The 26,708-nt window shown below is 27.6% G+C and overlaps 2 protein-coding genes across 2 annotated transcripts; one reads left to right on the top strand and one right to left on the bottom strand.

Moving 5' to 3' along the window:
* Positions 1 to 266: 266 nt before the first annotated feature.
* LOC136085652 (general transcription factor II-I repeat domain-containing protein 2-like) lies at positions 267 to 2,086 on the top strand. Its single transcript, XM_065806976.1, has 4 exons — positions 267 to 303; positions 402 to 974; positions 1,121 to 1,573; positions 1,662 to 2,086. Exons 1-4 carry the CDS (start codon positions 267 to 269, stop codon positions 2,084 to 2,086), a joined length of 1,488 nt encoding a protein of 495 aa, XP_065663048.1.
* Positions 2,087 to 9,810: 7,724 nt separating this feature from the next.
* LOC136085651 (uncharacterized) lies at positions 9,811 to 26,701 on the bottom strand. Its single transcript, XM_065806975.1, has 5 exons — positions 26,626 to 26,701; positions 24,533 to 24,583; positions 22,032 to 22,186; positions 21,290 to 21,493; positions 9,811 to 10,164 (listed from the first exon to the last, which is right to left on the bottom strand). The coding sequence occupies exons 1-5, from the start codon at positions 26,699 to 26,701 to the stop codon at positions 9,907 to 9,909; spliced, it is 744 nt and encodes a 247-aa protein (XP_065663047.1). The 3' UTR covers positions 9,811 to 9,906.
* Between the last annotated feature and the right edge of the window lie 7 nt (positions 26,702 to 26,708).

Below are 26,708 nucleotides of genomic sequence, written 5' to 3'. Positions count from 1 at the left end.
TTTACGTGAACAAAAATTTGATTAAAATCGCTCAAATTTTTATTATCGTAAAGCTGAACAATTACTCGAAAAACGCTGAGGAAAAGCAATTGCTTTTTTTATTCACCCGGCCTAATAGATTAGTTGTTATCTTGTTGTTGTTGTTGCTTACCATTGAGCTATTTTTGTTTTTTGGTTATTGTCACTAAAATTAAAATGTCTCATTCAAAACCAAGTGCAAGCAGAAAATGTAAAATTGAAGATGAAAAAATAATTTTTTTATCAAAATGGAAGTGTTATTATTTCTTACAAACATTAATGAAAGTATTATTTTTCTGATTTGTCAACAAAAAGTTAGTGTGCCGAAAGAATCAAGAGGCACTATAAAACTCATCAGGAAAAATTTGAAATTTATCAAAAAGGTAAAAGGATAGACAAATTAAATGAACTAAAAGCCAAACTAAAAAACCAACAAAATACTTTTCATTTTGTGAAACTATCAAATGAACTCGTAGTCAAACCAAGTTATAATCTGGAACATTTAATTGCATTTCATTCCAGACCTTTCAATTACGGTGAATTTATCAAAAACTGCCTAATTAAAATTGCAAAGATTCTTTGCCCTGAAAAAATAAAAAATTTTAACAACAAAAGCCTTTCAAGAAATACAGTTGCTGAGCGTGTTAATGACATAGCAACAGATTTGAGAAGTCAGTTAACAAAAATCTGCAAAGATGTTGAGGCCTTTTCAATTGCTGTTGATGAAAGTACAGATGTCAAAGATGTTGCTCAGTTGTCTGTTTTTATCAGAGGTTGCAATTTCAAATATGAAGTTACAGAGGAACTTCTTGAGTTGATTCCAATGCATGGTACAACAACAGGTGCAGACTTTTTTTTGGAGATTGAAAAAATACTGGAAAAGTATAAACTTCCAATTACTAAACTTGTGTCTATAGTTACTGATGGAGCACCCGCTGCATGCATTGGCATAATTGGTTTGTAGAAAGGGTCTTGTTGGTAGCATGATTAGTAGAAAGGGTCTTGTTGGTAGCATGATTGGTTCGTAAAAAGGGTCTTGTTGTTAAATTAAATGAGAAAATTGGCAAAAAGATAAACAATTTTCATTGTATCATTCACCAAGAAGTATTATGCGGAAAAATAATTGATCTGGATTATGTGATTAAAAGAATAGCATCTGTTGTCAACTTTATAAGAGCAAGAGGACTACATCATCGTCAGTTTGCTTCATTGTTGAATGAAAAAGACAGTGAATATGAGGATTTACCATATTACACTGAAACTCGATGGTTATCATGTCACAAAGTACTCAAAGCATTCAATCATTTGAAAACTAAAATATTTAAATTTTTGGAAACAAAAGGGCAAGATATTTCAGATATAAAAAATACCAAGTTTCTTCAAGATTTAGCTTTTCTAGTTGATATCACAAAACGCCTGAATGATTTGAACAATATTTTGCAAGGAAAGAACAAATTGGTCACCACAATGTTTGATAATGTCAGAGCTTTTCAAACCAAGCTTTTACTCTGGGAACGCCAAATTGAACAAGAAAATTTGGTACATTTTGAGGCATGCAAGTTTATGAAGTTGCAAGACCCAAATTTTATGTTCAGCAGCTCCTCAAAAAATATAAACAATATAAAACAAGATTTTAAATTAAGGTTTCAAGATTTCAAAAAATGTGAACCAAAGTTTGCTTTTGTTCACCTCACCATTCAACTTTGATATTGAAAAAGTGGAAGAAGATCTGCAAATGGAATTAATTGAGCTTCAATGTGATTCTGTTTTCAAACAACAATTTACTGATGTTGGTGTACCCAAGTGTTATTCATTTTTACCACCACATCAATTTCCGAAGATAATTCAATTTGCTTGTCAAATATGTGCAATGTTTTGCAGTACTTATCTTTGTGAGCAACTTTTTTTGCACATGAAACGAAATAAAACCCCTGAGAGGTCCAAACTTACTGATGAACATTTGTCTTCCAAAATGAAAGTGGTAGCTAGCAAAAACATAAAACTAGACCTTATTAAGCTTTCAGCGAATAAAAGATGTCAAATTTCTGGAAAATCCAAAATTTTATAATGTTTGTTATTATTATTACAAAATACTCCTTGTTCATTTTTATTGTGTGAAATAATTAATGCAAAATTAAATTTCTGTACTTTTTTTAATAGTATTGCAGTGATTTGGCAGATTTTAAATATAATTATAATCTTGTTTACTTCAAACCTTAGCCAAAGGACAGTTTGGGTTGAAGAGTTACACTTCATTCATCAGAAAAATAACTATTAGCTTGAGCGACCCTTACAATATTTCCTTAGGCTAAAGAAGACCGCATACCAAATTGAGTTTGACATGCCTGCTATAAAGCCATGGTTGTTAAAATTAGGTTACGTAAGGTTTCTTTTTAAGAATGCGTAATTCGATTATTTGTTTAGAGCCTTTTTTTAAATATTATTTTTAAAAGAATAATTTTATCGTATCGAACCGAAACATTCTGACTGTTTAAACATCGTTCTTTCACTTCCGCAAACAATTTTATTCTGATTGCAACCGTTTAGCGAGGAAAATCTTCATTTACATAAATGTTTGTTCCCCTGAGACGAGTTGATTCTTTTAAAATTTTAGCTTTGTCTTGTATTGTTGAAGTTTTAAAACTCTTACCCTCGGACGTCCAACTTTTTTTGGCCCGGTACGATGTGCACGTTCAATTTCAATGCCCTTTAAATCCAGTTTTTGTAGAAAAAATGAATGAACCTTTTCGTCGGTTGCCTCTCAAGATTCGACTTCGTCTTCACATACTCCATCAATTCTTAAATTACCTTTACGCGATCAATCTTCGAGATTACGGATTTTATCGTTTAAAAATTCATTATTAATTCTTTCTTTTTCTAATTGCTTGTTATCGATTTTGTTGAATAAATGTTTGTTGTTATTTTCAATCTTTTAATCAACGTGTTTGTTGAAGTTTAAACTTTCTTTTATCTCTTCAAACTGTTTTTCAATTTTTTTAATCTTATTTGCATTTGCAATGATATTTGTCTCAAATTTATCCGATCTTTCGTTGAGTATTTTTGCGTTTGCACTAACAATAGCAATTACAGTTTTTTCTTGGTTTTTTAATATAACTTCTGTTTCCTTTTTAAAATCATCCAGCATTTCTTTCATCATTTTTTTTATTTCTTGGAGTGTAACCGCCATACTTAATATTGATAAGATCTTTTTAGTTAGTGGATTCGAAGGTTTTTTAAATGTTTCAACATTATCTTTGAAATTATTTGACTTTATTTATTCACTTTTTCTTTTCAAAAACTTTTATTTATTACAGAGGAACTTTTAATATTTTTGCGCACAAAAGCTCTCTCAAAAGTTCGCTTCAAAAGCTTGCGTCAAAAAAAAAAAAAAAAAAAAGTTGTGAAAGTCATTTAATTATATAAGATTTTTTTAAAGGTAAAATAAAAAATGTATAAATTATAAAAAAAAATTAAATTTTATAAACGACGACTTTAAACAGCAATGGTCTCTTTAACAAATTTTATATAAAAATCATCAAAGTTAATTATATGTTTTATACCTAATTATAAACTTATTTATATTTTTAGAGCTCTTGGATACCAAAAACTAGGAAGAAGTTTTCTTTTTGTGTATTTCAAATCGGGAGTCCTGTTTAGAACTCTGCATCCCTGAAATAAAGTAGCAAATTACTGCTAATGATTTTTTATAAAAATAATATAAACAAAATATATTTTTATATTTATTTAAGTAAGCACAGGGCCGGCGCGTGTAGATGTAACTGGGCGAGTGGGTAATATTATAACTTTTGCCGACTAAACGAAACAAAAACAAAAAAAAGGTCCTCCTTTCTTATAATTTACCGACTGCCTAGTCGACATTTGCCAACTGAATGTCTAAATTTACCGACTAATTTGTCTAAAGGGTTTACGTTTGCCGACTCACTTGCCTAATAGGGTAAAATTTGCCGACAAAATGAACGAAATAATCATTGATATGGGGGTGTTACACACAACAACGACTGATAAGCCAAACTTAACACATAATAAAGAGGCAATATTTGACTGCATACTTTTGTATATTTTTAAACACTAATTTACTTCCAACAAGTTATGAGTTACGTTAAAATAGAGAGTAAGTTAAAATACTAGGAAACGTATAACTGAAGGCTTAAAAAGCTGCGTGATGTATAAAAAGGAAAACATGAAGATGGGTAAGAGTTATAAGGTTTTTTTGATATTCAAGGTAAAAAACAGGAATAATAAAAGTTTTTTATAGCACGAAGGGACAGGTACAGTAATAGGATGCAACTTGTTGAATAAAAAGTCTAGCTAAGATGAGTTTTGGTTTATCATTGAAGAGATGATTGCTCGTTTAAGCATTGACCATGACTGCTTTTGTAAAAAAAAAAAAATTCGACCTTACAACAAAGGAAGAGTGCTCGAGCTTGGAAGATAAAGCAGGTCTAATTACATTTACAATGTGCTTTTTTGCAGTAAATAAATGAGTTTTGTAGTCTAACGAAAATTGTCAATTCTAAGTCCAGAATTTAAATCCATATACAACTGCTAGCCATAGGTAGTTACAGAAGAGAGATCAGATTTAAAGTGGGCTACTTGTTCTAAGCAATTAAAAAATGAAGATTTTTTGTCAAGAAAAAAGTATAAAGTTGAGCTGTCAGCAAATACAGTCACTTTAGATTTCATGAAGATCATTATTGTAGGTTAGAAACAATACAGGAGAGAAGTTAGAGCATTGTAGTACCTTAAAGTTACTTGAAATAAAGAAGAGGGTAGGAATACAAGAATAACTTTACTGCTGCAGTCAGAAATAATTTTATAACCTCAAAACCTTTATGTAAAGAAACTAATAACAGAGTGAAGACTAATCGTAGGATAGTTGGAGAGGTCAAAGTGTTTTCTAGAGTTTTGAATAATTGGAATCACTTATTTAAAACATTTTAAAAGTTTAGCAAAAATTGAAGAGAGTTCTGGAGAACACATTTTTAAGACTATGATGGAAATGTATTTTGGAGCACAAACTGTAGAAGTGTTTAATTTAGAACTAACTTTATCATTGGAAGCCAGAGTGATTTCCATGATTAACAATGGGTTAATCTGTTTAACTGTCAGAAGAAGCCATTATGTTCAAGAGCCAAATTAGAGTAGGATATTTTTGCAAATAACTCAGCTTTATTCTGGGGAGCAGACAAAAATTTAGACATAAATTAGAGATTAAATGTTAAACTTACTTTAGTTAATGACACTGTTAAAGACTTACCAAAAGTCTCTAGGACCTAACATCTGAGATAAGATACAAGATTTAGTAACCTAACATCAGGCAGGGCTTTTTTACATTAGCTTTTTACCATAATAAAAGGACATTTGTTCTTAAAAGAGGTGTTCTTGCAAAAAAGATGAAAAAAATGAATAATATTTAACAAAGCAACGGCTCAAGATGGTGAAAATTGTGGTGTTGAATGAGGCTTGACTTAAAATTGAAGAGAAGTAATAATAGCTTACAAATTTTTATTTGGGAAGAAATAAAAGCTTCCAAGATGCACTATATGCATACATATTATGTATATAAACATATAGGTTTGTTATTTATTTAGATTCTAGCATACAATATCCATTCATTGTTATATAAACTTTAGTATTTATATGGATTAGTATTTGCCGAAAGAGAAGATGATCAGATGGATGTGTGGTGTGACACTGTGGCAAGACAAAAAAAAAGCACAAAAAAAAAAAGAAACTTCTGAAAAAACATTGTGTAAAACAAGGTTTGTTAGAAAAGATTCAAGTGATTTAGGTATCAGCACGTAGAGAGGTTGCAGCTTCAGTAGAAAATGGTAGTGATCGAAGTAAGAAAATTTAATGAGAGTGCCTTACTTGTTGTAGAATGAGAAAAAAAAATGTTCTAGATTGTTTATATTGGGAAACAGCATAAAAGAGGAAGGCTAAAGCCTAATAATAATCATAATCATGATCATGATGATCATGATATTCATGATGGTAATAATGATAATGATGATGATGATGATCATCATCATCATCATCATTATGATTTTATGGATGTTCGGTAAAGTTTAAGTTGATTTTATATGTATTTAATGCTTCAAGTATACGCAGAAGAGGCTCATAAGGTAGAGTTCTTTTAGCTCCAACAATTATTCTGCACTCGTGTTTTTGTTTACAGTATAATTTTTTTAATTTTTTATGGTTTGTACTTGCCCATGCAATATTGCAATAAATTAAATAACAATGAATAAAAGAGAAATATAAACTTTTTAAAGAACTACTGTTTAAAAATGGAAAAGTCCTATACATCATTGCTAAATTTTTGATATTTTATTTTCAATGCTTTTTATATGTAAAGCACAACGTAAATGTTCATCTAAGATTACGCCAAGAAATTTTACTGAGTTTTCTCTTTTAATGTTAGTGTTATTGATGATTAGATTAGGCAATTTGATGGGAATATTTTTTAATTTATTCACTTTGTGGAACAAAATAAATTTGGTTTTATCCATATTTAGAGAAAGTTTATAACTTTCAAACCACTCATTAACTTTCAATAATTGTTCGTTTGTTGTTTCAAATAGTGTATTAATATCTCTGTGGGAATAAAAAAGGCTGGAGTCATCTGCAAAAAGAACACAATTTAATAGGCCTGTTGCTAAATTTAAATCATTAATGTTCACTAGGAACAACAGTGGTCCTAAAATAGAGCCCTGGGGAACCCCCAAGTTACGGCAGTTGGGAATGTTTGTTTTTGTTCATACACTATAAATTGTTTTCTATCGGTCTAATAACTTTTGAACCAAGTAAATTGTTATTTGACAAGATCAATGAAACCTCCAGGTAAAGTAGTTACTACTGAATGCACTTGATATTTGATTGACTAGTTTAACCACTGCATGCTCCGTTAAATTTTTTTTTTGAAACCAAATTGTTTTGAATACAGCATGTCGTTTTCTGATAAGTGATTAAAAAGCCTATTGTACATTATTCTCTCAAGTGATTTTGAAAAACAAGGTAAAATAGATATAGGCCTATAATTAGCGATATTTAAGTCATCTCCAGACTTAAATATTGGCGTGATTCGTGCAATTATTAGTTTTTCATACCATACGCCTAATTCGGACCTACAATAGTAGAGAGCTGTTTAGTTTTTCAGCAATAATTGATTTATCATAAATTGTGTTTTTATCAATTGTTATTTGTTTTGGCAGAATGTTTCTCGCATAATTGCTTTTTCTTATTATTTCTTTAATTACACTCCATGTTTTTTTAGTGTTTCCTTCCTAAAATAGCTTTGCATAATAAAGCTTTTTTGAGTTCCTTTTTGCTTTTTCAAATATATTTTTATAATTTTTATATGCCGTTTTGTTTTTATAAGTTGTTTTTTTTCAAGTACTTATCATGTAACTTTTGTTTACTTTTTGAAGATTTTAGTTACCCGTTATACATCCATGGAGTTAAAACAATATTGGTTTTTACAGTAATTTTATTTTCAGGAAATGCTTGATCGTATGGCTTGCAGAATTGATTTAAAAATAGATCATATGCTTTTGAAGGATCAAGTTTCAGCAATCTGTTTTTGACTATTTCAAAAGTGATAAAACTAACTCCTTTATCGTAAGTGGCTAAAGATCAGTTGAAAAATTAGGTATTGGTCAAGTTCAAATACAGTATATTTATTAGTGTTTCAAAGCCATTTTTGCCGCCAGCGTTGGTAATTTAAAAAAATATACAATTTTGTGTTTGAGGTAAGGTGTCACAAAGATAAAAGTACACAAATAAAATGAGGAGAACGTTTAATATTTATAAAGCGTCTTAATTTAGCTAATTTTTACTGTAACTAAAAAAAAACAAATACTCTAATTTTCAATGAGTTTAAATAATAACTGTGTTAAGCCCTCTCAGAGGTAAGACCAGAAAGGCAGTTTTATGACAGCTTTCATTATGCTTGTATGCCCAAAACCTTGAAGTGCAATAGTGTTAGAGAATAAAGTTAAAGACTATTTTATAATTTTAAGAAACAACTACTATTTATGTTACTAAAGAAAATTTTTCAGGGTTAGGGTTAGGGTTACCCTCTTGAACCATAAAACACGAATTATTTTATTATTTTAAAAAGTTAATAAAATTAAAATAAGCAAAATAACAAATAAAATAATAATTGAAAAAGAAAAAAAAAAAGCCAAACAAAGCAATTATTGCCGATTATTTTTGCGACGGCCAGATTTACGGATTTGGCCACAATCTGGTAACCCTGAATACAATTTTAGTTCAGAATGTCTGTATCGATAGAAACTACTTGCTGAAAACTTTTGATACTGGTTGGTCTATTAAAATGTTATAGTTATTTTTACATGGTTTCCACTTCCTATGGCAGTGAATTTGAAAACACGCGCAAACTGGCAATTGGAAGCTTTTTGGACATAATTTTAACGCCGTGTGACCCTTTCGTTCTGTCAAAAAGAGTAGATTTTGCCACATTATAACATTTAGAAACTTGTGCATATGACAATTTTTGTTTTCGATATTAGCTCGAATGGCTTGCTGGTTTCGACTCTTTCGCTTTTCTTTTGTTTAAGTTTATCCATATTCTATAATGCAATAATACAATTAAAACGTGTGCATTAACTTTATGCGCATAAAATACCTGCATCAGGGTTTGAGTTTTTATTCTTTTTTTTTAACTAGTAGCTTATTTTTTTTTAATGAATATAAATTAATAAAAACCTATATCAGGATTTAAGCGTCTATTTTTTTTTTATTTTGCTGGTGGCAAATTTACTTTTTATTTTATCCAAATAAAATAATAGTTACATCTATCCGGATTAAAGAGTTTTAATTTTGCTGGCGGATATATATATATTTTTTTTCAATCAATACGAATATTAATAATTGTATTGATATTGATATATTTGGTATACTTAATAATTAAAATAATCAACATCAAATTCTGCACAAATTAGTGTTTTTACTTTTTAATTTTTTCGTTGCAAATCGAAGTTATTTTTTTCCACTTTTTTTTTGTTAATGAAATCTTTTATGATTATTCAATTTATCTCGTTACGTAACAAGATAAATTAAACAATCATAAAAGATTTCAACTTGAAATCTATCATAGCTTTTATATATAGCGTTTATAAACGTCTAAACAAGACAAATTGAACAATCATATTAAATTATATAAAATATTGCAATCATAAAAAATTTCAATTTGAAATCTATCATAACCAAACAAACAAAAAAAGAGGAAAAAAATAATTCAACAACTAATTATTAAAAAAAGTATTTAATAAATTTGATAATATAAGCGAGTTGTGAAACTTTTTATTTAAATCGTCCGGAATTTGGTAGTTTTACGGTATAAAATTTTTTCCAAATTAACACTTTTTTAATTAATAAAAAAATTGAGAGGAGACGGGGCATACTTCAAAAGAGTACGTACTTTTTAGCAAGGTGGGGGATTAAAAGTAAGCATTACAACAAGGGGAGGGGGTCGAACTTCTGAATTTTACTTTTAACTAGCCGATGGCTTATCCCAGTGTTTAACGGAGACCAATCAATGCAACTGCAGCGTTTTTGAATACATGTAATTTTGTATATAACAAATTGTTATATAAATAGCGAATGTAAGACGGCAATTATTTCTTGTGAAAGGCCCAAAAAGATAAATAGTTAAACCAAACGGTGGCAGAACCTTTTTAGCATAAGTAGAAAAATTTAATAGTCGTTTTTTTTAAGAAAAAAAAGTTAGATAAAAATATAAATGAATTTCAACAAAAACAAACTTTTATTTTTTCTTATTTAGTTATAAAATTTTTATAGTAAAAAATTTTATATCTTTAATTACAGAGAGTTACCAAAATTTTATTTCACAGCACCGAATATTGTGCAATTGCTGTAAGTATATTGATAGGTTCCGTCTGGATCGGGAATGACAAATGGTATACGAATAGTTTCGTAAAGTTCTAATTCTGGTGACAGAATTTCTTTTAATCCATCAAGTGTAAAATAGTTCTCTCCATTTTTTTTAATTCCTCCTATCCATTTGTTAATTGGTGTGTGTTCTTTCAACCATGTATATGGAGAAGAGATAACTAAAATCCCTTTTTTTTTTAACATTTTCTAAAAGTAAAAAACACAGAACAAATTTAAAAAATAATAAGAAAATAACAAAAAACAAGTTAAAAAATTACAATTAGTGAAAAAACGCAAATTGCAACACGCCAACTAGAAAAACCTTCTTGAACAGAAATCAAACAAACAACATTTAATATTTATTAAGTGTAAAAAAGTAGATTTTACTAGTTTTTATTTAACTGGTACATTTAAAAGAGCTTTTTTATACCGACATATTTCAAATCTCTTAGTAAAATTTATTTTAAGAAGAATGATTTTATCAGCGATTTTTTTTGTAGTTGTTGAAACACAAATCACTGTTACAACTAGATCGTTGTAAGCTAATAAATGTAAAAAGTCAGTTAAAACAAACTACATCAACAAAGTTAATAAAAACCGCAACATCTCTCATTCTGATGAAAGTGCGAAAATTGTTTTTTATATTAAACGTCAAAAAAAGTAACATTGATTTTTAAAAGAAAATTCCTCCTTGTAGAAAATCAACTACAAAACATATATATATTTTTTTGATTTTGTATAATGAAGATTTTAGTAATTATGAATAAGTAGAGATTAATTTTTTTTATTTTTTAAAGAATTTGATAAAATAAAACTAAATATGCATGTGTTTCTTAATAATTGTTAATGTGGATATTAATTAATTGTGTTTCCGCAAATGACGGACATATTTTTTAACGAAAAGAAAAATAAACTTCTTATAAAAGATGATAATATAAATAAATCAATAAATTTTTTCCTTAAAACATTTAAAAAATAGCTCTCTACAATGATTTAACAAAAATACAAATCAAACTTTAATTTAAACCCTGGATACCATCTGGTATTCTTAACAAAAGACAAATCAAACTTTAATCTAAACCCTGGATAACTTCTGGTACTCTTAACAAAAAAATAAATCAAACTTCAATACAAACCCTGGATAACTTCTGATATTCTTAAATCTATTTCTAATCAAAACATACTTTATGAAAAATTTACTAGACCAAAATATGTGAATACCAAAAATCTATTAATTACTAAATTCATTTTATACAGAAATAAACTTAGAAGTTTGTTAAGATATTCTTAACAAATTTCTAAGTTTAAAAAAAAATTATGCCATGTATCTTATTTTAAAAACAGCATCAATAGTGTAAGGAATTAAGGGATTCATTAACAACAAACCTTCTACTAATACTTCTACTAAGTCTTTTAGTCTCAAAATCAATGAAAGTATTATTTCAGATAATACCAATTTCAGATAAGATGTTGCTAATATATGTAATAACTAATTTGCGACAATTCTAAACAAACTATCTGAAAATATTATTCCTTTTAAATATATTTTTAGCAACTTCCTTAAAATACCTAGTACTAATTCTTTTTTCATTGATCCTGTCACTAAAGATGAGGTGTCGAATATCATAAAATGTACTCTTAAAAATGATAAAACTTCTTCTAAAACTTGTATCTCGCATTATCTCTAAACCTCTATATTCGATCCTGAATAATTTTTTCAAAAATTGTGTTCTTCTCTAGACTACTCCAACTATCAACCTATTTCTCTTCTTTCCAACCTAAGTAAGCTGTTTGAAAAAGCAATGCTCCAAAGACTCGAGCGTTTTATGGAGAAGTATAAATGTCTTTACAAACACCATTAAGGTTTTTGCAATTAACACTCAACAACCTAACCATTAATAGAAATAACAGAGAAAGTAAAACAAGCCGTCGATAATAAACACTTTGTATGTGTAGTGTTTGCTGATATAAAAAAATCATTTGATACAGTTGAGCACACAATCCTCCAAGAAAAACTGCAACACAAATATAAATCACGATCTAGCTAATATTATTCAATGGCTCCGTTCAAATAAGTTTTCCATTAACTCTAAAAAATAGAAGTTATTGAATTAAAATTTGTTCAAGCAAAAATAAATAAGCAATTAAATTTCAGATTAAGTGGAAAGAAAATAAAATCAAGTTAACTCTATTAAATATCTCGAAATCAAAATAGACTCAAGTTTATCTTTTGCTTTGCATCTTCCAGACTTAGCATTAAAAGTAAGCAGATCGAACTGCACGTTAGCTAAAATCCATCATTACGTTAATCATGAAACTTTGCTTAATATATATCATGCTATTTTTAACTCTCATCTCAGATATGCCTTTCAAGTTTGAGGACAATTGAAGCAGCTTGCAAGACCAACTCGACTTCAAAATAAGACTCTAAAGTTAATTTATTTCCAACATACCAGTTCAAACTGTATTTTTTATATAAAGTCCTTAAATTTATGATCTTATCTAGATACCAAATTGCCTATTTGTATAGAACCAAAATCATTAAAAGCTACCTCTTACAATTATCAATATTTTTTATTATAAAGAAAATTATTACTATATCCTACGAACTACTTGAAACTTAAAGTTTTTTGTACCTAACTGTTCATTACAGCTATTAATCAATACAACATAAAAGCATACAAACATGAAACAACCTCTTTTCCCAACTAAAACCTTAAAATCGTTCTCAGAAATTTGAACTGCTTTCTTTAACTAATTTTTAGAAAAATATTGTTTGTAAAGTTCATATCTTTCTCCAATTTATTATTTATAACCCTAACTTTGAGCTTTTATCTATCTATTGTTTTTTCTTTTTTTCTGTTGTGTTATAATACTATTTTTATTATTTTTTTAAATTTTGTGTATGCTTTTATAATCTTTACTATTGCTTTTAATCTTTGTTTTCGTTACTATTATTTTTATTAACCCCTACTCGCATTATAAATATTATTATCATTTTATTACTATTGAATTTGACAGGTGTTGATTTCATAATAGTACTTATTATTATTTGTAAATAACCTTGGGCCGTATTCTCATCTCTCCGTTAAGCTTAACGGAGCGTTAGTCAAAAATTTCTTTTAAATTACATTAATAAAAAATTTATTTAAAATTATAATTTTTTAAACATAAATGTTTTATTTTGGTATAAGTTTTATTTTAACGAATTTATATAAATTTTCGTAATTTCTTTACTTAGAAATATTGTAATGAAATTTCAGACAAAAGCTCCGTTAAGCTTAACGGAGAGATGAGAATACGGTACCTTGTTGTTAAACTTTATTCAAAATACAGATTTGATTTAATTTTATTTGTTTATTTGTCTTTTCACTCTAAAAAAGGTCGAAGTTTCTACTTTAAGGTAGGATATTTGATATACTCTTAGTAGTGAATAATTTTATACCTTTTGAGGTAGAAATTGTAATTGATAATATTTTTAAAAACCATAAAAGAGAAATTTTATTAGAATGTTTAATGCGAGAATCTTATCGCTCACCATGTTTTAATGCAATTCTACGCCATAATGCGAACGCACACCTTCTCAAAGTCCTACAACTTCTTGTAATCCTACACCTTTTCGTGATTCATCACCTTATTGTGAATCTACTCCTTCATGTGGTCACCTAATTGAGTAGACATTGTTGAAACTGTTGAGAAAAATCTGTTTGCGAGATAAAAAAAAAGGTAAAAAAATATTGCGTTCAATAACAATACGACTAAATATTCTATGCCCTATAATAAAAGTGAAAAGCGTTAGGATTATTTATCTATCTCTCGAAGGTTTAAATTGTGAAAAAAAAGCTCTACTCTTTTCAATAATATAATACAACCAATTAATCTCTTGTTGATGTTGCCAAAATTTTCAATCAACAAAAATGAATTAACGCGCAAACATATTTTTGCATTTTTAAGTAAAAAAAAAAAAATCTTGTAATATTTCTTACTGTGTCTATTTATTTAAATTTTGCGGCTTATCATAATCTTGTTGTAATTATGTATTAACTTGTTTTATATGAAGAGTATTTGTAAACTTATATAATGAGAAACTTGTAAAAAATGCTTTACGGTTACTATAGGGGCTGGATGACAAGACTTCTGTCTTCTACTAGCTCCTGTCGTCATTAACTTTTATTTAAATTCTATTGATAAAAGTTGTAAAACAAGATCGTTGTAAAATGTTTAAAAATGTTATAATTTTACGTTGCAAAATCTTTATAAATTATTGTGGTGATACCAGTCATCCGTACCTTTCAGTGACGGTTTCAGGAATGTTTGGTGAGGAAGAGGAGGTATGTTGAAATTTTTTTTTTTGTACCACGATTGCGTCACCTTAAAAAAAAGGGGTCCTCCATTTCAATGATATTTTAGGAGTTTCAAATTCTCGGAGGGGGGAGATGCATACCTCATTCTTGGATCCGTCACTGGTATTTTTTTTGAGACCTTGTTTGTTATTATAAACCCTTTCTTATGTAACGTTAACAGTTTTTTTGTAATTTATTTTATATTTTATTATAAGTACGACAAAGTTTATTATGAAAAAAAATGTGTAATGAAAAAAGGAGAGTTGGCTAAATTTGAATTTCAAATGAATAAATAAAAATTAATTAGTATTTAGTTGTTATCATATATTAGATAAATTATCAAGTACAACAAGAAGCGTCATTAAAACAATTAATCCTTTTACAAGTTTTTGAATGAATTGTTTAAACTGACATTATTGTTATTATAATAATAATAATAATAATAATAATAATTATTATTATTATTATTATTATTATTATTATTATTATTTCATTATTATTATTTTATTAACCACCCTCAGTAAAATATATTTACAAGGTAAAAATACAAACTAAGTAAAAATCAGAGATATAAAAGTATCATTTAGGAATGTTTTCTTCAAGTATGTTTTTTAAAAATTGTTCGCTTAAATTGTTTTTTAATTAAATAGTAAAAGTTGTAGAGTAAAACCATCTTTGGTTAAGGTATATTTATTCCTTTGGTGTTCAGGGTTAGGGCTAGGGTTAGGGTTCTACTGTAAATTACTCTCTCCTAAGTAAAATGTGTAATAAATTTGGAGTAAGTACTCTTATTTGCACCTTTCTGAATATAAGTTTTAAACAGTTTAATTCCAAAATCAGCAAAGTGTGATAAAAAAATCTTATTGAATTTTTAGCTATTCTATTTACCATTTGGTTAATTTTGAAAACGATTTTGGGACACTGGTGCAATCAAAAGGAAATCTGGAAGTGGAAGAAAAAAATGTTGTGTTAGACGAGATCTTGTAAAAAAGTGAATGATGCCTTAGACAGAAAACCAGAGATTTCTATTTGAACTTTAGCGAATAAATTTAAGACAAGTGCTTCTACTATACAAAGAGTAAAGAGAAATTGTGGCTGTAAATTTTATAAAAGGAAAAAAGTTCCTCGTTGTGAAGAAAAGCAAGAAAATGTTGCAGTTCGTTGTTCAAAGCATCTCTATAAAGAATTATGCACTAAAAAATCTTGTTTGATTATTGACGATGAAGCTTATTGTGCTTTATATTTCCGATCTCTTTCAGGACACCAATATTATTCAGCATTTCCAGGACACCAATATTTTATTTAGCAATTAATTGCAAGAAACTGAATTTCAATTATAAATGCATTAGAGTGCAAAAACTTGCTAAAAAATTCTTAGTTTGGCAAGCAATTTGTGAATGTGATGAAAGGAGCTCTTGTTTTGTGACTACGGTAACAATTAACACCAAAATATACATAAAATAATGCCTCAAGAAACGCTTTTTGCCGTTTTTAAGAACACTCACGGGTAACCTGTTATTTTGGCCTAATTTATCATCATGTCACTACTCTATGGCAACTTTAAACTGGCTTAGAGAACTTAAAGTAGATTTCATTGAAAAACACTGCAATCCACCAAATTGTTTCGACTTACGTCCAATCGAAAGATATTGGGCTCTTGTCAAAAGAAAACTAAGGTTCAATGTAGAAGAAGCCAAAAATATTAAAGACTTCAAAAACAAATGAATTAGAGCTACCAAGAAAGTCCAGCCAAAGACTGTGCAAAAGGTGAAGTCGAGTGTATAACGCAAAATACGAGCAAAATCTCACGTACAAAACTTCACAAACTTTCTTAAGTGAAATTCAAGAATATTAATATATGTACTTTCAAAAAATATATATCATTCAATATCGAAATACAATAGTTAAATAAATATCTATTATAATGTCCGCGCAGCTTTCTGGTACATGTCTTAACTAGTACACAATTTTGTGCGACAGCATGTGAGACACTGTTGACATTGAAATGACTCAACTATATATTGTAATTTGAATGCAAAGCTAATATTTTTGAGCATTTTATTGCACCATTTTTCAATATTTTCTTGCAACATTTTTCAATATTTTCTTGCAACATTTTTCAATATTTTCTTGCAGTGTTTTAAATGTACTCGGCGGCCTACGATAGCAGCTTAATATACCTGTGCATCGCTAATGCAAATTTTTGACTTTAGCTGGAAAGAACATTTGGTAACAGTAAGCACTTTGCATAAATCAATCGCAGATATCATAAAATACTGTGTAGGCATTCAGGAAGAAGACAACAGGGAAGTTGAAACAATTGTTTTTGGGCCTTTGCGTCAAATGAATATTAGACAATTCAAATTTCTAAAAAAAGTTTTGCATTGTTAAGATTTTTCATAGAAGATGCTACGAAGCAAGAAAGCGTTTTCTCAAGTTGTAGCAATCTTTGTATTGTAGCAACTATAGTGTAAGGGTTAAAGGCTTGGCTTCAGAATTAAAGGTCTGTCTTTTGATGCCAGCTCTAGTTATATATACAGCATTGTCATGAAAGGAGGCTGGTTAAATGATATACAGCGGTGCTCTGTGATAAGATCGTAAGAATTTTTTGGAGCACCTAAATAACTTAAATAGAAAAAAAAAGTTGCATTAGGCATAACAAACAAAATAAAAATTGCAATTCAAGAGATGAAAACAGTGGTATCATTTGATAAATTTGGAATAAAACTAATGCGGTTGCTGTGAGTGACTATCAGCAGTCACAAAAAAAGCGACCTCGTACTTTTAATAATCTTCTCAATGAATATGATATCTCTAAATTTGGTTTCACCAGAAATGTTGTCCATACTAATGTTACTGAAAGCAAAATCCTTAACAATGAGCAGTCAAAAAAGCTCTTAAAACTTATCAGCACCTGTTCACTACAATAGTTTCCAAACACAAAAGAAACATAAAGCTTTTTAATGTGGCATTAGAAGTCACCTATCCTTCACCTTAAAACTTCATGGATAAACCAATTTTATAACCTTTGAAAGATTTTACTAATGATCTGCAACTTTTCAAAAAGTTTTAAGCTGTCGAAAAATGCTAATGACACAGCATTTTTTAAAGGTCATCAGCAAGTGAGGCCGTGCCGATATATATATATATATATATATATATATATATATATATATATATATATATATATATATATATATATATATATATATATATATATATATTATCGTAATAATAATAGTATCAAGGTATAGCTGTAGCAACTGGTGTAAACAGTTGTGAAGTGCCATAACAGAAGATATTGCCCTGTAAAAGCTAAGGGTTGCTTTTTTTTATTATTTAACAAATAGTTTCTGCAAAATTCAGATTTGTCTAGTTTATTTTTGAAGTTATTTATTGAAGCAGCTTCTATTATTTCAGATGGAAAGTTTTTTCATGCATTTATAACATTTTGTAAATACATGAAAAATTTATGTAATTTCTGCATGTTATTTTTCCAAAAAGGTTTTTTTAGCTTGAACTTTTGTTGCCATAAATACCTCATTTTGATTATTTTGATAATTGTTTGTTACCCAATTCATTTACCATGTTAAATTTTAAAATGTTGAATAAGTACACCATGTAGTCTACGTTCTTCTAGTATCGTTAAATGCATAATATTTAACCTAGCTTTAAAAAATCATATTTTAAATCTAGGTGCTAGTTTGGTTGCTCTATTTTTGATCAACTCAATTCTTTCTATGCCTTGTTATAGGAATAGAAACCATGTCTGGACCGCAAACTCAAGATGTGAACGTTTGAATGTTGTATATAGCTTTTTTACTATGTTTACGTCTAAATATTTAATGTTCTCTTTAAGATACCAAACATTCTGATCCCTGTGCCTAAAACTGATCACTGTGGTACACCACTAATAACTGATAGCCAATCTGAGATAGTGTCGTCGAAGACCACTCTCTGCTTATTGTGAGTCAAAAGTTTTCTATCCATCTTTCTCATGATATCATCTGATTGAAGTTTAGTAATCAAACGAGAGCGTGGTATTTTATCAAAAGCCTTTCCAAAGTCTAGTTAAAACATATCAACTGTGTGGTCATTTTCTAGTGCATATGTTAAGATATCAAGAATTTCAAATTTATTTTGTATTTGTATTATTAAGGCTTATTGTGCATCATTTATTTTTTCTAAACCCTTTAATAAGCTCTAAACCTTTAATAAGCTGTTTTTTGTTAGATAATCCATAATTGTATATAGATGCTTTGTTTGTATTACCTTTTTTAAAAATTGGGGTTATATTTGCTGATTTCCAGATTTCAGGTAATTATAAATAATATTTTATTTAATAATCAATATAATAATCAAAAATAAATATCAATATTGTTTCAAAACAAATAACTTTACCGAAAATGTAATGCTTCAGTTTACACGTAGTATTAACGTGTCGTTTAATAAACCTAAATATACATAGGAATTTTTATTGATTTATCAAAGGCTTTTGATACTATTGATCATCAAATTCTTATTAAAAAGCTCGAATTATATGGATTCACAGGAATTGTTTTAAAATGGGTAAAGAGTTATTTAAATAATCGTGCTCAATATGTACACATTGACAATAAATCACCAAAAACGTTACTAAACATTACTTGTGGCGTGGCACAAGGTTTTATACTCGAATCTCTTCTTTTTCTTATATATGTCAATGATCTCCATATAACATCCAACCTGATGACAATAATGTTTGCCGACGACAGAAATTTATTTTTATCTCACAGCAACATTACTATATTATTTGAAATTATGAACTTAGAACTTAAAAAAATTTCCGATTGGTTCAAAGTAAATAAACTTTCAGTAAATATTGAAAAAACTAACTGGACTCTATTTCACCCACTATCCAAAAAAAACTAATACCATACGAAACGCCATTTATACTCATTGATAATATTCAAGTAAAAAGAGTCAAAACTGCTCAGTTTTAGGAATATATATTGATGAAAATCTTACATGGAGACAGCACATTGAAAATTTAAGCAACAAAATTTCAAAAAAGTATTGGAATATTATACAAATCAAAAAGCTAATTAAACATGTGCACTTTAATGCAACTGTATTATTCACTTATTCACTGCCATATTAACTATGCAAATATTGCGTGGGACAGTACTAACAAAAGTAAACAAGAGCCTCTTTACCGTCATCAGAAAGATATAACACATTTAGTTAATTCTTGTGATCGACAAACTTGTTTAAAACCTTTCTTAAGAAAAGTGAATGTTTTAAACATACATCAACTTAACGTATATTATATTCTTTGATTTGTTACAAATGTAAAACGAAATTCCGTCTCCTTTTCATAATTTATTTATAACAAAACAAAAAAATAAATACGATCTACGAAATGATGATTTTTTTGATGCAACTATTTTTGAAAACTAATTGTTGTAAATTTTGCATATCATTTCGTGGACCGTATTTTTATCGGTGTAGTCAAGGCGATTTACAAATTATTCGAATTCTTATATTTGGAATTATCATGGTTTTATTGGCGTACTATGTCCAAACAAGAGCTTTAAATAATATAATTTTTTTTTCTTCAAGTTTTTTTAATATTTGAAGAAACTTTTCTTTTTTGTATACAATTTTCAAAACAATTTTACTACCCGTAATAATGAATCTAAAGAACTTTATTTTGGAGTCTTTAGATCATTTCCGCTCATCGGTGTTAACATAAATTTGGTTAAAATCTTTTGAAAAAGTTCCTTAATTCATTATTGATCCTAGTTCTTATCGGTTCTGACGTATATTACGTATATATAATTGTCAAAACACAATATTTCTATCAATTTTTACAAAAAATACTAGAGTCCCGACCAAGGAAGAGTTTATAATTAAGAAAAATTGCCAATAAATGATCAGAACAGATCGTATTGTTAAACTATAATGTTCATTTCACCTAAAAAACGTATTTATTTAAAATCTTATTCAAATTTGGACCAGCGATTGTGATTTTAAGAAAAGTTTTTTTAAAAAAAAATGAACCTTCGGTCTGGACTTTTTTGCTACAAACATTTTTATTTTATGATACCGCAAAATTTATGATTTTAATTTTTTTCATCTTTTCGCAATTCACAGACTGGATCATTTAACGGAAATATGCCGTAGTCAACAAAATATCATACAGACGCATTAATATTTTAAAATTGTATTAACTACACTGAGTTGGAACAAAATTTTCTTAAACAACTTTGATTTTTCTTTTGAATGGAATGACAATTTTTTTTAAAAAAGTTGAAAGAAGTAGCTTTTGAAATTGACAATATACATATGTACTTTTAAAACCAATACACATATGTATTGGTTTTAAAAATATGTATATTGTATGACAATAACAATATACATATGTACTTATAAATATATATATATATTTATATATATATATATATATATATATATATATATATATATATATATATATATACACATATACACTACCGGCAATTAATTTGAGACCAGCGGTTAAAAACGTTATTTACATTTCAAAAATAAATATATCTGATTATCAAATTTGCACTTCTTTATTTTTGGATCAAAGATAAATAGAGCACAATAAATAAGTGGATAGAATAGGATATGGGCATTTTTGTACATAAAAATTTGCTTATGTACAAAAGTATACAAAAGTATATGTGCTGAAATCTTCCATTACTTACTTCACTTACCATTCCAGAATTACTATTTTCTCATCAGTGGTCTCAAATTAATTGCCGGTAGTGTATATATATATATATATATATATATATATATATATATATATATATATATATTAAATATCTTCACTTGTAATTGTTTATACTATTTTACTTTGGCTTGTAAATTTTATAAAATATTAACGTAACGTTTTAAAATGGTATAAAGAACAATAAAAAAAAAATTGTAAAATACACTAACATAATTTACATATATATCAAATTTATCGCAAAATTTACCTTAGATTGATTCAACCATTCCTGTGGGGAATGCAAACGATCAATGAGATTACAACCAAGAATTAAATCAAACATTTTATCGTCGCATATCTCTTTTTGGTTATGACTGTCACCTTGAAAAGTTACAAGATTCAAAATATTTTTCTCTTTTTTTTTTGCGTTCATAAGCTCAACAAACCCATTTGAATAGTCATATGCCATAACCTGAAATTAATACGTTAAAAAAATTAAAAAAAAAAAAAAAAGGTTCCAATAAATAACCAAGACCAAAACACGTTTTCAAATTCTCATGTGTTGGGTATTTAGCATCAGTACTAAGTCTTTATTTATAAAAGAGGGTAGAAAACTTAAAAAAATTGATTTAAAATTGAAAATTGATTTAAAATTGAAAATTGCTAGCCCAAATCAAAACCCTTTAGTAGTTGTATGTAAACTCACTGCATCTATCTTAAGCCAATGCATTTATAACTGCAACAAAATCATTTATTTTGTGAAAAAAAATAAAAAAATTAATATAAACAATTCGGATAAACACAAAAAAATGTAAGTCATATTTTATAGAAACTTATGTGCAATAAATATATTGTTTACATATCTTGCAAATTTTTTAATGTAATAGAATTTTGTTCAACCTAAAACTTGAAAAACATTTATTAGATTAAGTTATATCATCTATTGTACCAATTAAACATGTAACAAAATTTATTAAAACATTTAATATAAGAACTTTTCTCATTTTAACCTGTTTAAAAGTATCACTAAGTTCAATTGCAGTTCTCCCCGGTCCACAACCAGCGTCTAAGGCTGTATCTAAACCAGTCTTATATTTGAGTGCAGCTGTTATACACACTTCGGCAATATGCAATGGAAAGTTTTTAACAGACAAAAGCCCTGAAAAAACAAAAACAAAAATTTTTTATTCTTGACCGGTATTTCTAAAAATATAATAGTTATTACAATTTTGTTTATGTAAAAATAATATATTAAAGTGCGTACAAAAAACATTAAACAACGAAGCGAAGGTTAATTGATAAACCAATCAAATTAAGTTTGAGTAAAGAAATTCTCGATTAATTAGGTTTTTGAGTAAATTAAACATTGAATAATTAAGGTGTTTAAGTAAATGATAATCTACAAATTAGTAAGGTATATAAGGGGTATCCCAGTGAAAAATAAAACCGCGTCCCACATGGGTTCCGCGTGGGTTCCGTGTGGGATTGGTAGGATTTACGTGGGACGGATTTTCCCATGTGGTATCCGTCAAAAACCAATTTCGCATGCATGGGACACTACAGTGTCCCACAAAGAAATGCAGGTTTGAAAGTCAAAGAATTTCCAATTTTCTTTATTAAAAAAAGAAAAAAATAGAATGGAGGTGGGTTTCTGTAACTTTTTTAATGCTCCAAAACTTTTAACTTTAGATATAATAAGGTCCTTAAGATTTAAGGGACTTACGAACTACATTGAGGAACAAAAACAGGATATTTACAGAAACTTTTCAATTTTTAATCTGGAGTACCACAGTGTTATTGAGAATAAAGCCTCTGGGTCCAGTTTTCAAAGTTATATGATCTAAAGTAATGTTTAAATAAAATAATATGCTTTAAAATGCATATAGTTATACATATAACTCTTGATAGTTAACTATATGTAACAAATTATATGTATATACATATAATTTGTTATAAAAACTTATTTTTTAAGGTTATGCGTGAACAAGTTAGTACCAATTAATTCAAATTCAAGATTTAGTTAAAGTTCAAGTTAAAGTTTTTATTTATTCATTGTTTTTGTTAATTTTGTATTTATTTGTTTAAATTTATCAATTAATACTATTTCTTACTACAGTAAGAATGTTTATCATTGTTGAACGTGATTTTATTAGTAACTTAATTTTATTTTCGACATATTTTGACAACACCCTTTATATTTTAAATGATGACAGCTTTACTTTTCTATTGATATTAAATTTATTACGTTTCAATAACTCAGATTGAATCTTAACTGAATTATTGTAAGCTTTGTAGGGGTTTGTTGTATATCAAATGGTGTTGTAAATAAAGTAAAAATAATATATATATATATATATATATATATATATATATATATATATATATATATGTATATATATATATATATATATATATACATATATATATATTGCGATTCGCACTTCCACTTCTGTCTCTCAAATTTATAAAATAGGTGGTCAAAGCTTGCTCAATAGGTAGGTTCTCAGCATAACAATGCTTTTTTTTACACTTTCTAAAGAGAAATATGGCAAATTGATTACTTATTTTACTTAAATCATAGGGTCATCTATGCATAATGATGTCAGATGATGACCCGGTTTATTGAACACCTTCACCCTTTATCAAGCTCAGTCAGTTTTTTGCCATCTCAAATTGAAAATGATGTCAGTTTTTGTTATCATATTATGATGGTATATCTGAATTGTTAATATAATATAAAAAATGCATATACCATTATTTTTTTTCTGGTTAAATTATTCATTTATTCTCAACAGTACTAAAAGTAAAAAAAATAAACATAAATTGTTCTTTCAGATAAGCAAGCTAATTTCTGAATTTAAATTTTTTTTTTTTTTTTTTTTATTCGCCTCCTCAAGGCCAAGAAGGCCACTACAGATGAGGAGGCTACTTAATAGTGGTTATAACCCTCTCTCAACTCTATAACTCCGAAACACGAACTTCGACAAACAAGGCCGCTGCGCGGATGAACAAGTTGAGCGCGGTACTACCATGGACGTGGTGGGGATCAAACTCGGAACCTCTCGCTTATGAGGCGAGCGCTTTACCACTACACCACTACCGCATTGTTTTTCCTATGATCCTCTACAGTTTTAAGCAACAAAAGCAAGAAGTTTTTAGACCACATTGTTGGTGTAAATACCTCTAAAACCTGCTCATAGCTAGCATAAATTGTCTTACTGTTTTTTTAAATAAAATGTTTTACTTTTTTTTTTTTATTCAATTTTTTAATTGACATTATTTTGGTCTCAACATCCCCTCCCCATTGTCAATTATTGTTAAACTCACACAGCCCCTCTATCTGCTGGCATCATTTATGGATGATCCCATAGCCTAAATACTATATATATATATATATATATATATATATATATATATATATATATATATATATATATATATATATATATATATATATATATATATATATATATATATATATATATTATATAGTAAAAAACACTTATCTAACTTTTATCTTCGACTTGAAGTTTCACCATTGCTGGATCATCAGGAAGAGTTACTAAATCTCAAAAAAAATTCAATTTATAGAAAAAAATATTTAACAGGAAGTTATAAATTATTATAAAAAATTTTTAGTAACTATATTTTTTTTTTTTTTGTTAACGGGAAGTTACAGAAAGTAATTATGAAATAATTTTCTTTGGAATGGGGATAGTTTAATTTGGTCATTTGTTTTTATAATTTTTTAAGAGGTATTTATTTTTCGTGCCTACATTTAGAAATTAATTCTGATTTTTTATTTAATAAATTTTCTTGATTTAAATGAGTAATTATTTCAAATTTTTCTTGCAAACATAGCATACATTTTTTGGAAATGTTATTATAGGCAGGGGCAGATTTTAGAATAGACCATTGTAAATTAAAATTTTTAGTTTTTTCTTTTAAATCCCAAATATATTTTGACAGCATAGTCTCTTTTGAATATTTTTTGTGTTTAAAAGATTGTTTGTGGTTGGCATAACGTTTTTTCCATTCCCCCTCGGTTAAGCCAATATATTGTTTATCAGGGTTGTTTTGTGAGGAAACAATGCACTTGTAAATTACATTTTTCGAAAGGCATTTTGCATTTAGAGGGCAATCTATTTTTTGTTTACAATTACAATAATCAGTGTTTTTTTCTTTTATATGTTCATTTTTATTAATTAACGCGTAGTTGTGGCCTTTTATAATTCTTTCTAAATTTTTTGTACAACTATAACTTACTTTAATGGTATTTCTGTTAAAAACCTTATGTAATTTATTAGAGGGAGGAAAATGTTTGTCTACTAATTTTATAAAAATTTTATAAAAATTTTAGAAAAATTTTATTTTAAGCTTTAACTTTAAAATTTTTACTAATTAATTATTGCTCTGTTCTTTAAGAACATTGAGCACTCTATTTGTAAAATACACTAACATAATTTACATATATATATATATATATATATATATATATATATATATATATATTATTTTTACTTTATTTACAACACCATTTGATATACAACAAACCCTAACAAAGCTTACAATAATTCAGTTAAAAATCAATCTGAGTTATTGAAACGTAAAAAATTTAACATCAATAGAAAAGTAAAGCTATCGTCATTTAAAATGTAAAGGGTGTTGTCAAAATATGTTGAAAGTAATATTAAGTTACTAATAAAATCACGTTCAACAATGATAAATATTCTTACTGTAGTAAGAATTAGTACTAGTTAACAAATTTGAACAATCATATATAAAATAGTGAAAAAACAATGAACAAATAAGAACCATTAACTTGAACTAAATCTTGAATTTGAATTAATTGGTACTAATTTGTTCAAGCATAACCTTAAAAAATAAGTTTATATAATAAATTTTATGTATAACTAGTTATACATATAGTTAACTATCAGGAGTTATATGTATAACTGCATGCATTTTAAAGCATTTTATTTAATTTATATACTACTTTAGATCATATTACTTTGAATACTGGACTCAGAGACTTTATTCCCAATTACACTGTGGTACTCCAGATTAAAAATTGAAAAGTTTCTGTAAATATCCTGTTTTTGTTCCTCGATGTACTTCGTAAGTACCTTAAGCTTTATGAATCTTATTATATCTAAAGTTAAAAGTTTTGGAGCCTAAAAAAAGTTACAGAAACCTCCCTATCTCCCCCCTATTTAAATATTTTTTTTTTTAATAAAGAAAATTTGACTTTCAAACCTGCATTTCTTTGTGGGACACTGCAGTGTCCCATGCATGCATGCTTGGTTTTTGACAACATTTGAACTTGCATCAGTCAATTGTTTGGAGATAATATACTCAAGAACTATATTCAAATATCATATGAACATGTTAGAGAATGTTCATATGATATTTGAACATCATAAATTTAATAATATTGTTGTGATATTTTATATGAATAATACCATAATAGATTATGATATGAAAATAAGATAGGATATATAGGCAATGATCAAAGAATAAATTTACTTATAGAAATTTAGATGTTTGTTTATTAGTTTCAGAATATTATATTATGTGTGACCGCGGCTTTCTATAATAACAGACCTTGACATCGTTCAACAAAGTTGTTAAACTGAAGGCCAATTCCTAATTCTGTGTTTACATTTTCATCTTTTAACATTAGACGA

Source organism: Hydra vulgaris, chromosome 09, assembly GCF_038396675.1.
Source record: "Hydra vulgaris chromosome 09, alternate assembly HydraT2T_AEP".
Lineage (NCBI taxonomy): Eukaryota > Metazoa > Cnidaria > Hydrozoa > Anthoathecata > Hydridae > Hydra > Hydra vulgaris.
Note: the sequence above shows the minus strand (reverse complement) of the source record. Positions and strands in the feature narration are given on the sequence as shown.